At 39.5% G+C, this 12104-nt stretch overlaps 1 protein-coding gene across 1 annotated transcript in view; it reads right to left on the bottom strand.

Moving 5' to 3' along the window:
- The window catches only part of obscnb (obscurin, cytoskeletal calmodulin and titin-interacting RhoGEF b), an 802448-nt gene that overhangs the window by 102078 nt on the left and 688266 nt on the right, over positions 1-12104 (bottom strand). The window contains exons 93-95 of the mRNA XM_072576281.1: positions 10020-10480; positions 4070-4199; positions 241-365 (exon numbers count right to left, since the gene is read on the bottom strand). Coding sequence (XP_072432382.1) covers positions 241-365; positions 4070-4199; positions 10020-10480 — 716 coding nt within the window. The remainder of the gene's footprint in view (positions 1-240; positions 366-4069; positions 4200-10019; positions 10481-12104) is intronic.

The raw sequence follows: 12104 nt of genomic DNA, 5'->3' as shown, positions 1-12104 counted from the left end.
CGAACATATTTATAGTTACTGAGTGTATTGCTAACAAGCGCAAATACATTAGTGTCTAAATTGGGAATTGAGTTCTGTCTCATTCTTTCTTATATTATTGTATCTGAACATAAGAGTGACCTGTCAAAAATAGAATCCCATAGTAACTGTGAAGGGATAGAAATACATTTACACTTCTTAAATGCTGAAGACTGCCCAATGTTCTCTTGCTATAATGTCATAATGCTACACTTATATCACCTGAATTGTCTTGTGAAGCCAAATGCACATGGTAGCTCTTTGGATGCTCCATGTATAGGTGCCTCTTGATTTCAGGTAACATGCTCATTTCTTCTTCCCTGTTATTAACTCCTTCACTTGAAATCCTTGCCAAGGATAGAAAAGGAAGTGTTAACGAAAAATATGGACATGAATCATGAAGTACCAGCATAAACATTGTACCTTCAATAATCAGGAATTTATGATAGTGAATGTATACTTTGCAGATGCTCATTTACTTCATAAATGTTTTTTATCTCACTTTAAATTCCCTACCTCACATCTTACAAGAACCCTGGCAATTCTTTTCACATGGATTTGTAAAAAAAATTATTGAACTGAATTTTTTGATGAAGTCACAGACAAGCATGTTGAATGAAATTTAGTGAATATTATCTGGATTTTAAGAAAACACTTGAGAAATGCCATCCAAACAGCTGGTTAACAAAATGGACCATCATGGACTAGGAGGTTGGGGTCAGTGTCAGGTAAGAAAGTTGTAGTAAAGAATTCATTTTCAGACTGAAGAACAGTACTGTTCTTTTTAAAAGTTAGTCCTGAGACCACTGCTTCTTTGCTACATTATTATGATTTTGTAGCTTTACAAAATGGTTACATTTAAAATGTCATTGAACTTCAGATAAAATAGAATGTCTCAGATAACAAGGATAATGTGATCATAATAATTCTGCTCCTAATGATCTGTAACAGAACCCATAAAAAAAAAATCAAGTGACAGGTTTTAACACCTTAGTACAAAAGAGAGGAGCAGCTGTTTTTGGACAAAGAAATACGGATGCAGAGAGACTGGGAGAGGCAGACAGAAACAGCTACTGCTGTGAAAATTAGAGAAAAACAGTTTTCATTTTAGCCTTCAAGCAGGGTGATGGTGAGAATGAATTCTCTGCTTGAAGAAATAACTCCTGTGCAAATTTAAGAACAAACAGCCAGCAGTGTTGGCTTTGTTGCTGAAAGTCAATTTGGTGATACTCAGAAGACGGAGTGAAACAACTTCCAAAGGACAATGTAAGATTCACCCTAGTTTGGAAGAAAGGGAGATTGCTAAAAAGACAGGAAATTGGAGCTGAATCTTTAAGACTACATATCTGCTAGAAGTAAGGCATAATGCACAAACAGTACTTTGTGTTAGGTATGTAGTAGGGAAATTACCTGTTAAGTAATGTGCAATAATATTAATTTTAGTTTATTTGTTATTGTAAAAGTCTTAAATGTTAAGTCTGTACTGCAATTCTTTCTGTTGGATGCTGCAAAATTCATATATTTTATGTACATATCAAGTCTTAGGATTTTATAATAGAGTAACATTTCAAAATAGATTGTGATACCAAACTTGCAGGTATGATGAAGAACTATAGTTATAGTTGACTAGCATCATTTTCATTCTTCTTCATACCTGCAAGTTTGGTATCACAATCTATTTTGAAATGTTACTCTATTATGAGTAGAATGGGCAGACAAATGTCTGAGGAACTGAATGCAGAGGACTGTTAGGTGCATACAAGGGATAGGAAGAAGCAATATAGACTTAAAGGCATAATTTCAAAGAGTGTGCAGGGAAGATGTGCCTGGGTGTTCATGTAAATTAACTTTTGAAAGTTATAAGACACATTGAGAGATTAGTTAGCAAAGAATATGGGTTTGTGGGCTTCATAAATACAGGCATTGAGTACTTCAATTAACTGTGGGAATAAAAGCTAGGAAGTTGTTACCTATCATAAGGCCACAACTGGAGTACTGTGTTCAGTTTTGATCACTACACTTCCTGTGGGAATTTAGTTATAAGATTAGTTTGGAGAAGATGGAGCAAAGGAGGTTGAAGGGATATCTAGCATGGATGTGCAAACCGAATCTCAGAATTGTTATGCTGCAGTATGAGGCCATTTGGATCACTGAGTTGCATTGGAAAACATTTGAAATTTAGAAAAGGGAGACAGAAAAAAAATTGTCGACAAAGATTAGGAGACACAGATTTGATGTACTAGGCAAGCGACACAGTGAGATGTAAGGAAGAACTTTTTAATGAGATGGTTTGTAATGATCTGGAACTCACCGCTTGTGATCAGGATGGCAGCATCACCATTCTGCTCCACAATGTTAATAAGACAGGAGCTCCATTGGTCATCAGTTAAGAAGGTGTTTCTGGGAAAATGCCAATGTAATTCCACTACCCACATGCAGGCCTGGCACCCAGATATGATCCTGACATCGGGACTTTGGCCCATCATCTTACAATAAAGTTCAGTTCTATGATTCTAACTTTAAAAAGTTTAAAATATTTTGACTACAAAATTCGATATAACCTATGAGACAGTAAATCTTAAGTGCAGACTATCTTGAAAAAAAGCGCCAAATACTTCTCTGCTTGATTATTGTGGTACCTCAAGAGTATGTGTTATGGTTGTTTGAAAGTTCAGAGCTTGGAAATTATCGAACAAAGACACATTTGTTGAAGCTTTTTGACTTGAATTCAGGATATTTTGTCAGACTTCAAATTCAAGGAGGAAACCAACAGTTCCATGGAGAATGCTTGATTACTGCTAATGGACATGGTCTATTTAAGTTTGAGCAACAGGTAATAGTAGTTTCACTCTGAGACTGTGCAGAACCAGGGGCTCATGTGGTGCTGTGGCAGTGTCCATACCTCTAATCCAGGTGGTTTACATTCCATGAGAGGAGAGTTCTGATTGGTTGGCAAGTAGATTTTAATTTTTAGAGGTATTGCCATGGAGTATACATCCATTAATGCTGATTCATAGTTACAGCCAGGCTTTGAATTTTAAACCAGACAAGTTTAAACAAGGTAAACTCTGTTTAGTCAGGGGACTGCCCTTAGAACTGAACCAGCAAATTGCAGTCACCTATTTTGTTGACTTAAAACAGGTGCAGTACATCAAGATATTCTTTCTTTCTGCAAAGAACAAGGTCCATGCATTAATGTCTGTAGCTTCCAGTGTGATATACTGTGAACCCAACTAACAGTCCTAAATTGGTTGTCAGCGTAGTTCCTTGCAAATTAGGATAATGCAGCAAATGTTGTCCAAATTGAGGAATCATATCTAATGTCAGATACTGTGCTGTGAGTTTTGTAAGTGTGGGCTGATTGGGTACAGTCAGTACATTGCTTGCTGCAAACTGCTGAATTAACATGCTATTTGAAACAATGTGGCAGTTTGGGACATATAGCCTATATACCTGGCATCACATAATCACTTAAATGGCTATACTATATTACGTGATATTAGAATGCCTATTTGGCTTGACAACAGGTCAAAGACAGGTTGATTAAGCACCTCTGGAGAAGGTGGGACGTGAACCCTGTCCTCCTGAGGTAGGGACACAGCCAATGCACCAATAGAGCCCCTGGTAGTGCACTGTCTCAGGATGAAACAGGCTAGTATCACCCGTTACACAAACTTAAATAAATTGAGGCCATTAACTGCCCATCAGCTCCATGATAACACCTCTACCAATTACAGCCCTCTTGACAACCAATCAAGAGGTTTTCCTTTCAAATTGCATTTTTATGAAATGTCCTGATGAACTTAAGACAAAAAACTTTGACCAAATGTGATTTTTTACAATACTGAAGAGTGTACAGTATTAGTGTGATTCCAAATTGTCAAGTCATAAGTTCCTTTCCAATATTAAATGTTGCTGCACATTTGTAATTATGACTTATTTTTACCTCCTGTCATTACAAGGAAGCTACAGCTTACTTTTAATTTAAAAGTTGACATGTTTCACTATGTTTTACTTTTATGTTAAAGCTTAACTGCAAGGGAGAGGTTACCTTGAGAAAATATTTTGCTCAGTTACATTTATGTGAGCTGCAAAAGTTTTTCTCTTGAATGTGGTTGGACTGAACTGTATTTCACGCAGCTTCTTCACAGTAACACTTTGAATGTTCTCATTTTCCAAATCTATGAATGAGAAAAATTGGATTAATAAAAAAGCATGGAAATTATAGAAGAATAATCATCTGATTCGAAGCTTTCATGAACTCTGTTTCACTGTAATTTTGGGCAACGATCAAAACTATAAAGGTATTAGGAAGTATAGTGCATAGATTCCCCAAAAAGGAGTCAGAGACTTTGGCATATGGTATATCATTTTTCAAATGGATCTACTGCACTTGTCTCCGTGGTGAATGTCTAAGCGCTTGGAACTGCAGATATATTGATGGAATAGTATCACATAACACTATACCATGCAAGTATCTCTACTACTGTGCCCTCTTTAAGAAAAAAAAATTAGGCTGCAAATCTAGATTCTTATATTTATTCATTTAGACAATGATGTATTGGATTGAACAAATCTGGCAGCGTACCTCATCAATATTTCTGGCATTGCTGTGTTTACAGATTGGCTACAAATCTACCGCATTTCATTCCACCTGCAGTTGTTAACTCTTGTAAAATGCATGTGCACATGGTTTTGCACTTACCTCAGGAATTATCAGAAATATGATTGAAATGCTTTCTTTCCATGTAAATCCTTAAGTAACAGTACTTCATAGAATCAAATTTTAATGTTAGCTACAAAATCACTACAGTAGAGATAACAAATGTTCACATAACATTCTACTTGCCTGAAAACATTTTATTTGATGTTTGAAACATTCAAGTGAAGTTGCTGAGTGGTGAGTAATTAAGCATCAATAACTTTCTGAAAGTATGGCTTGTAGCTAGCTGTAACGTTTTTTATGGGACTAAGAATTAAAGTAAGGCAGGAAAGTAAGGTAGCCTATGGCTGTGCTAGTCTGAAAATGCCTCGTCTTGTCTGATCTCAGAAGCTATCAGATTCAGGCCTGGTTAGTACTCAAGACCATAGGTACAGGAGCAAACTAAGGCTATTCAGCCCCTCGAGTCTGCTCCACCATTTAATCATGGATGATACGTTTCTCAACCCTGTTCTCCTTCCCTGGAGCCCCTGACACACCTGATCACTAGGCCTCCAGAGTCTCCGTGGCTATAAGTTCCACAGATTCACCATTCTCTGACTGAAGAAATTCCCTCTTATCTCAGTTCTAAAAAGTCATCCCTTCATTCTAAGGTTGTACCCTTGGGTCCTAGTCTTGTTGACTTTCAGCGGGATGTTACTCATGCCCCCCTACACATTAACAGCACAGAGATGGAATGAGTGGAGAATGTCAAGCTCCTGGGAGTGGTCATCCACAACAAGCTTTCTTGGACTTTTCATGTAGACACACTGGTTACAAAGGCCCGACAACATCTCTGCTTCCTCAGGCAGCTGAGAAAATTTGGCATGACAGCGAATATCCTTGCCAACTTTTGTAGTTGTGCCATCGAGAGCATTCTGTCTGGATGTATCACTACCTGGTATAGCAACTGTACCATTCAAGATTGTAGACAGTTACAGAGAGTGGTGAATTCGGCCCGGACAATCACAAAGGCCAACCTCCCACCTAGAGAATCCATCAACCAGGCCCACTGTCAAGGAAAGGCTGCCAGCATTCTCAAAATTCCAATCCCACCCTGGCAATGTTTTTCTACAACCTCTACCATCGGAGAGAAGATACAGAAGCCTGAACACATGCACCAGCCGGTGTCAAAACAGTTTCTACCCTACTGTTGTTAGAATACTGAATGGACTCACAAACTCTTAACTTTCACCTATATCTGTGTTTTTGTTTTTGCCGCTGTTTTCCTATTATTTACTATCTATGTTACTTAACTCTGTGATCTGCCTGTATTGCTTGCAAGACAAAGCTTTTCACTGTGCCTTGGTACATGCGCCAATAAATTCAATTCAATTCAATTCAATTCCTTCCTTAGATAAGGGGCCTAAAACTGCTCACAATATTCCAAATGCAGTCTGACCAGATCCTTATACATCCTCAGTAGTATATTTCTGCTCTTGTATTCTAGCCCTCTTGAAATGAATGTCAACATTACACTTGCTTTCCTAACTAACAATTGAATCTGCAAGTTAACCTGAAAAGAATCCTGAATTAGAATTCCCAAGTCCCTTTGCACTTCAGATTTTTGAAGCCTTTCCCTATTTAGAAAACCTTCCACTCCTCTATTCTTCTTCCCAAAGTGCATAATCTCACACACTTGCACAGTATTTCCACAGCCTGTCCAAGTCCTCCTGCAGCCTCCCTCCATCTGCAACACTACCTGTCTTTCCACCTACCTTTGTATCATCTGCAAACTGAGCAATAATGCTCTCAGTTCCTTTGTCCAGATTGTTAATGTATAACATGAATAGTTGTAGTCCTAATACTAGTCCCTGCAGAACTCTACTTATCACCGGCTGCCATCATGAAAAATACATCTCTATCCCCACTCTCTGCCCTCTGCCAGCCAGCCAATCCTCTATCTAAGCCAGTACCTGGCTCCTAACACCATGGGCTCTTATCCATGGGATATGGATGGGTAACCAGGAGAAGATATGGAAATACCAGGAGCATAAGGTTGGGTGCCTGTCGCCGAGTGGTCGTGTCCCTATGTCTGCGGTAAACATCCTGGGTTTAAGAGCCGACCTGCTTCAGAGTCCTGACATAACATGTCTGAATAGGCTCATTGAAAATATTAAGAAAGGAAGGGAGGTAAGCTTTACTGGAAAGGTAGCTGATTAGTTAAATAGGTAAACTGGTTCAGTCTAGTTCTTACACTGTAGTTGTAAACTGGTGAGATTACAACATTAGTGAGTTTTGAGAAGAGTTGTAGCTCAGGTTGAGGTTCTGGATGTAGGTTTGCTCGCTGACCTGGAAGGTTCATTTTCAGATTTTTTGTCACCATACCAGGTAACATGTTCAGTGAGCCTCTGGATGAAGCACTGGTGGCATGGCCTGCTTTCTATTTGTGCTTTTAGGTTTCCTTGGGTTGCTGATGTCATTTCCAATGGTGATGTCATTTCCTGTTCTTTTTCTCAGGGGGTGGTAAATGGGATCCAAGTCAATCTGTTTGTTCTTATTGATCAAATACTGAGCAATTATCCCAACACCCACAAACAAAGCTGCATTAAAACATTATTTCAATGAGCCGCTACACACTGCAGCACAGAGGAACTACGCAGAGCAGAGGAAAAATCACCTATACAGTGTATTCTAAAAGAACGGGAACCCAATGAACACAGTCCGTCGGATTCTCAGCAACAATCCCCAACAAGCAGACAAATACATCCAGAAACCTTAGCCACTCTCCCCTACATCAAAGACATCTCGGAAATGATGCCAGACTACTCAGACCTCTTAGCATCATGGCAGCCCACAAACCCATCAACACACTAAAACAGCATCTAATGAACTTGAAAGACCCTATACAGACAACAAGCAAAACTAATGTCATTTACAAAATACCTTGCAAGAACTGTAACAAGCACTACATTGGACAAACAGGCAGAAAACTAGCCATCAGGATACATGAACACCAACTAGCCACAAAAAGACATGACCCTCTCTTACTAGTATCCTTACATGCAGATGAGGAAGGACACCACTTTGACTGGGACAACACATCCATCCTAGGACAAGTCAAACAGAGGTACGCACAAGAATTCCTAGAAGCATGGCATTCCAATAAGAACTCTGTTAACAAACAGATTGACTTGGATCCCATTTACCACCCCCTGAGAAAAAGAACAGGAAATGATATCACCACAGGAAATGACTCCACCATAGGATATGACATCTCCAACCCAAGGAAACCTAAACACAGAAAGCGGGCCATGCCACCAGTGCTTCATCTGAAGGCTCACTGATGATGTTACCTAGATGGTGACGAAATGTCTGAAAATGAACCTTCCAGCTCAGCAAGCAAACCTCCATCCAGTTAAAACATGGCAGGGCAAGTGGGCTGAGAGGAATGTCCAGAAGCACAATGTGTGTAATCCTGGATCTACTTTGTATCTGAGATGAATACATTTGCAAGAAGCTTTCACTGTCTGCACAAACTTCAGCTCAAGGTTTCAGAACTTGAGCAATGGCTGAAGTCACTTTTGTACATCTATGAGGCACAAGACTCTATGGATAATATGTTTAGAGTTATAGAGGAGTCATATAGTCCTTACAGTGTGAAAGCAGGCTATTCAGCCCCTTGAGTCCAAACTGCCCCTCCGATGGACAACCTACGCAGACCCATCACCACCAGCCCCCTCACCCCCCCAAACTGATCCCTGTAACCCTGTATTTCCCATGACTAATCCTTGGACACTACTGGGCAATTTAGCATGGCACATTCACCTAACCTGCACAGCTTTGGACTGTGGAAGGAAAATGAAGCACCTGAAGGAAACCCATGCAGACACTCCTGGAACGTGCAAACTCCACACTGACAGTTGTTCGAGGCTCAAACTGAACCCAGGTTTCTGGCGCTGTGAGGCAGCAGTGCTAATCACTGAGCCACTGTGTTATGCCTTGGAGGTGGTTACATCACAGATTAGGGGTGTGCAGTCAGATAAAAAGTGAATGACTGCCAGGCAGTCAATACAGCCAGACAACTAGCACAAAAGTCCCCTGAGATTATCTCACTTGCAAATTGATTTCTGCTTTGGATACTTGAGAGAGCAATGTTTCTTCATAGGAGTGTCATTAGAGCTAAATCAATGGTACCACAGGTTGCTCAGCTGTCTGGAAGGGAGGATGAATAATGAAAGAGAACTATTAATAATTCTTTAAGTTTTGAAACAGCAAGGTGGTTGTGAAGGAATCTAGGAAATATTGACCATAATATAACCGAATTTTACATGAAATTTGAATGCAATATATTTCATTCTGAAACTAGGGTCTTAAGTTTGAGCAAAGGCAACAATATGGGTATGAATGACAAGTTGGATAGGGTGAATTGTAAAAATGCCAATAGACTTGATAGTAGACAGTGATGGTTAGAATTTAAATACTACAAAGTCTACAACATACATACATTCTTCTAAGGTATAAGCACCCAAATAGAAATATGAATTAACCATGGTTAACAAAAGAAGTTGAAGGTTGTACAGGGTGTTCTGGTATAACGCGATGGTTGCATTCCTCTGCAACCTCATGCTATAGAAAATCGCACTATGGAAAGCCACAAGAGAAAATCACTGTACCTGCTCAGTAGAAAGTCTGCATTATCCAGTGTCCACAATTCATCAATCGTGTTACAGCCAATTCGTGTTGAAGAAACACATAGAACATAGAACATAGAACAATACAGCACAGAACAGGCCCTTCGGCCCACGATGTTGTGCCGAACTTCTAACCTAGATTAAGCACCCATCCATGTACCTATCCAAATGCCGCTTAAAGGTCGCCAATGATTCTGACATGTTATACCAGAACCATTCAATGAAAGTGACTCATTGTTGTGTCAGAAATGAATGGGGTGACTAACTGTAATATTTTCAAATACATTGATGACACCAAACTGAATGAAAATGTAAGTTGTGCAAAGGATGTAAGAAGGCATTGAATATTGGTTAGAACATGGCAGGCAGGACATAATGTAGATAAATGTGAAGTTGTCCACTTTGGTAAAAAAAAGAAAAAGGCAGAATATTTCTTAATATAGTCAGAGGTTGGGAACTTCAGGTATCCAAGGAACTTGGTGTCCTTGTTTGTGAATCACTAAAATTTGGCATGTGAGTGCAGCAATTAGTTAGCAAGACAAATGGTATGGGCCCTGATCACAAGGGAATGTGAATACAGTAGTAAAATTATTGTGAAGTAATTCCTGTGTTTATAGATAATGCTGACAAACAACAGCCAATCTGTGCATATGTGAGCAATAACTAACCTTGTATAGGTCTGGCGTGGCCTTTAACATTCTGGGTTTGAGAATCTGATGAATCTGGTTTAAAAGATTTGTCAATTTTGTGAGGTTTCATTTGCAATCCAATGTGCTCTGGGATAGCTGTCATTTTAGTACTGTCTTGTGGTACAGCCATATAAAACAGTGGAGAATCTTCCAATTTTTTAAAAGTCTTCTCCATTTCACTGCCTTCATATCTAGTTGAGACTTGACGAGATTCTTCTGGTTCTGAAGGAGATGTGGTACTTTCTTTTGTTGAATGGTAAGGTTTGTCGTTCCCTTCATCAGCTTTTCTTTCGAACGAGTTTACGTTGTATTCTGCAGATGAGGGAGATGCTCCTTCTTCATTATTTAGACCGAAGTCTGAGAATGTTACACTTTTTCTCTTTGATTTCTTGTACATAATTTCACTTGTGCATTCTGGCAAATGTTCTTGTAAGGCATGCCTGTTGGAAGGGTCATTGAAGGCATGAAGGATTTTAACGTGACAACTAATTAAGTTATGCAATCTAAGATACTGCAATTGCACCTATCAAAGTGTTCTTTTATCTTTTTTTTCAGGCCCTGTTCTCTTTAAATGCCTATTTCCATTGCTAATTCTACCATTTCTGTAATACAGAGCAACATTTAGTACAGGTGACAATGATCTCACCCACTGGCTAAACAGCCAGTGAGAGACCAATAAGGCACTTTAAAGCCATAGGCCTTCCACAGGATCAAGGTGCCTGTGTGCAACATGTCCAATCCAGTATTGTTGAAGAATGAGGACACATCTAGGTAATGGTCGAACTGAAATCAGCAGTTGGCCTCATGGGGTAGGGGGAGAGGTGAATAGCAAGAACCTGGGGGGCAGTGGGATGGCTCTCAACTGCTCCACCTTCTCCCACCCACTCCCCTTCCTGATGCCAGTTTTTTTGATCAAATACTATCTGATGAAGGATGCATCCTCAGAAACCCACAAAAAAGCCGAACATGTCTGTTTTTTGAGATTCCCACATGGTATTCTGGTCACTAAATAAATACCACTGATGGTGGGAAGAGAATCTTAAATGGACATTTTCTGTGCAAAGGGCCTCAGTTAGAATAGGGATGGGAGGCCATCAATAAACCTTCTCTCACCAGACTCAATCTTCACCTGCCACCTCTTGTCATGGGGAAGGGCATTAGGTTTTGCCATTGGCTCTGTCTTGTTTCTCTGTTAATATTTTATCTAGTTTTTTCTTCAGTTTCCATCTTTCCTGTGTGGTTCTAACCTTCTGCTGCTCTCTCATCTCTCCGATTCCTGATTCAGAGGAACACAGGAACAGGAGTAGACCATTCAACTTGAGCCCATTCTGTCATTCAATGAGATCATGGCTGATCTGTGGCCGAACTCCATATTCCTTCCTTTGGCCAATATTCTTTAATACCTTTGCTTAAGAGCTGATTTAAATGCTGCTTGAAATCTCTAAAAAGAAAATCTTATATGCATATGGCTCCTTTCATGACTTTGGAAGATTTAAACACATTTTACAGCCAATGAAGTTATCTTGGAAGCGCAGTCACTGTTATAACAAAGGAAACCCATCCATTCATTTTCTCACCTGCCAAATATTCTCACTGAAAGTAGTCTTTTTCTTAAAAGGGGAGGCAGTGAAATAGTGATAGTAACACTGAACTAGTAATCCAGAGACCCAGTTCAAATCCCAACATGGTAGCTGGTGGAATTTAAACTCAATTAATGTATCCAGAATTAAAAGTTAAGTTTCAGTGATGATGACCAATGAACCAGTGTTGATAACTGTAAAAACTCATCTGGTTCACTGATGTCTTTGAAGAAAGGGAATCTACCACTCTTAACTGGTCACTACATGTGACTCTAGACCTATAGCAATGTGCTGACTCTTAATTATCCTTTAAGATGGTAAGACATTCGCATTCACTGTTACAAAGTGTAAGAGGCATGAAGGGATTCTGGATTAGAGTGGTGCTGGAAAAGCACAGCAGTTCAGGCAGCATCCGAGGAGCAGGAAAATAAACGTTTCGGGCAAAAGCCCTTCATCAGGAATAGAAGGGCTTTTGCCCGAAATG

The sequence above is a fragment of the Chiloscyllium punctatum genome, chromosome 8, assembly GCF_047496795.1.
Source record: "Chiloscyllium punctatum isolate Juve2018m chromosome 8, sChiPun1.3, whole genome shotgun sequence".
NCBI lineage: Eukaryota > Metazoa > Chordata > Chondrichthyes > Orectolobiformes > Hemiscylliidae > Chiloscyllium > Chiloscyllium punctatum.
Note: the sequence above shows the minus strand (reverse complement) of the source record. Positions and strands in the feature narration are given on the sequence as shown.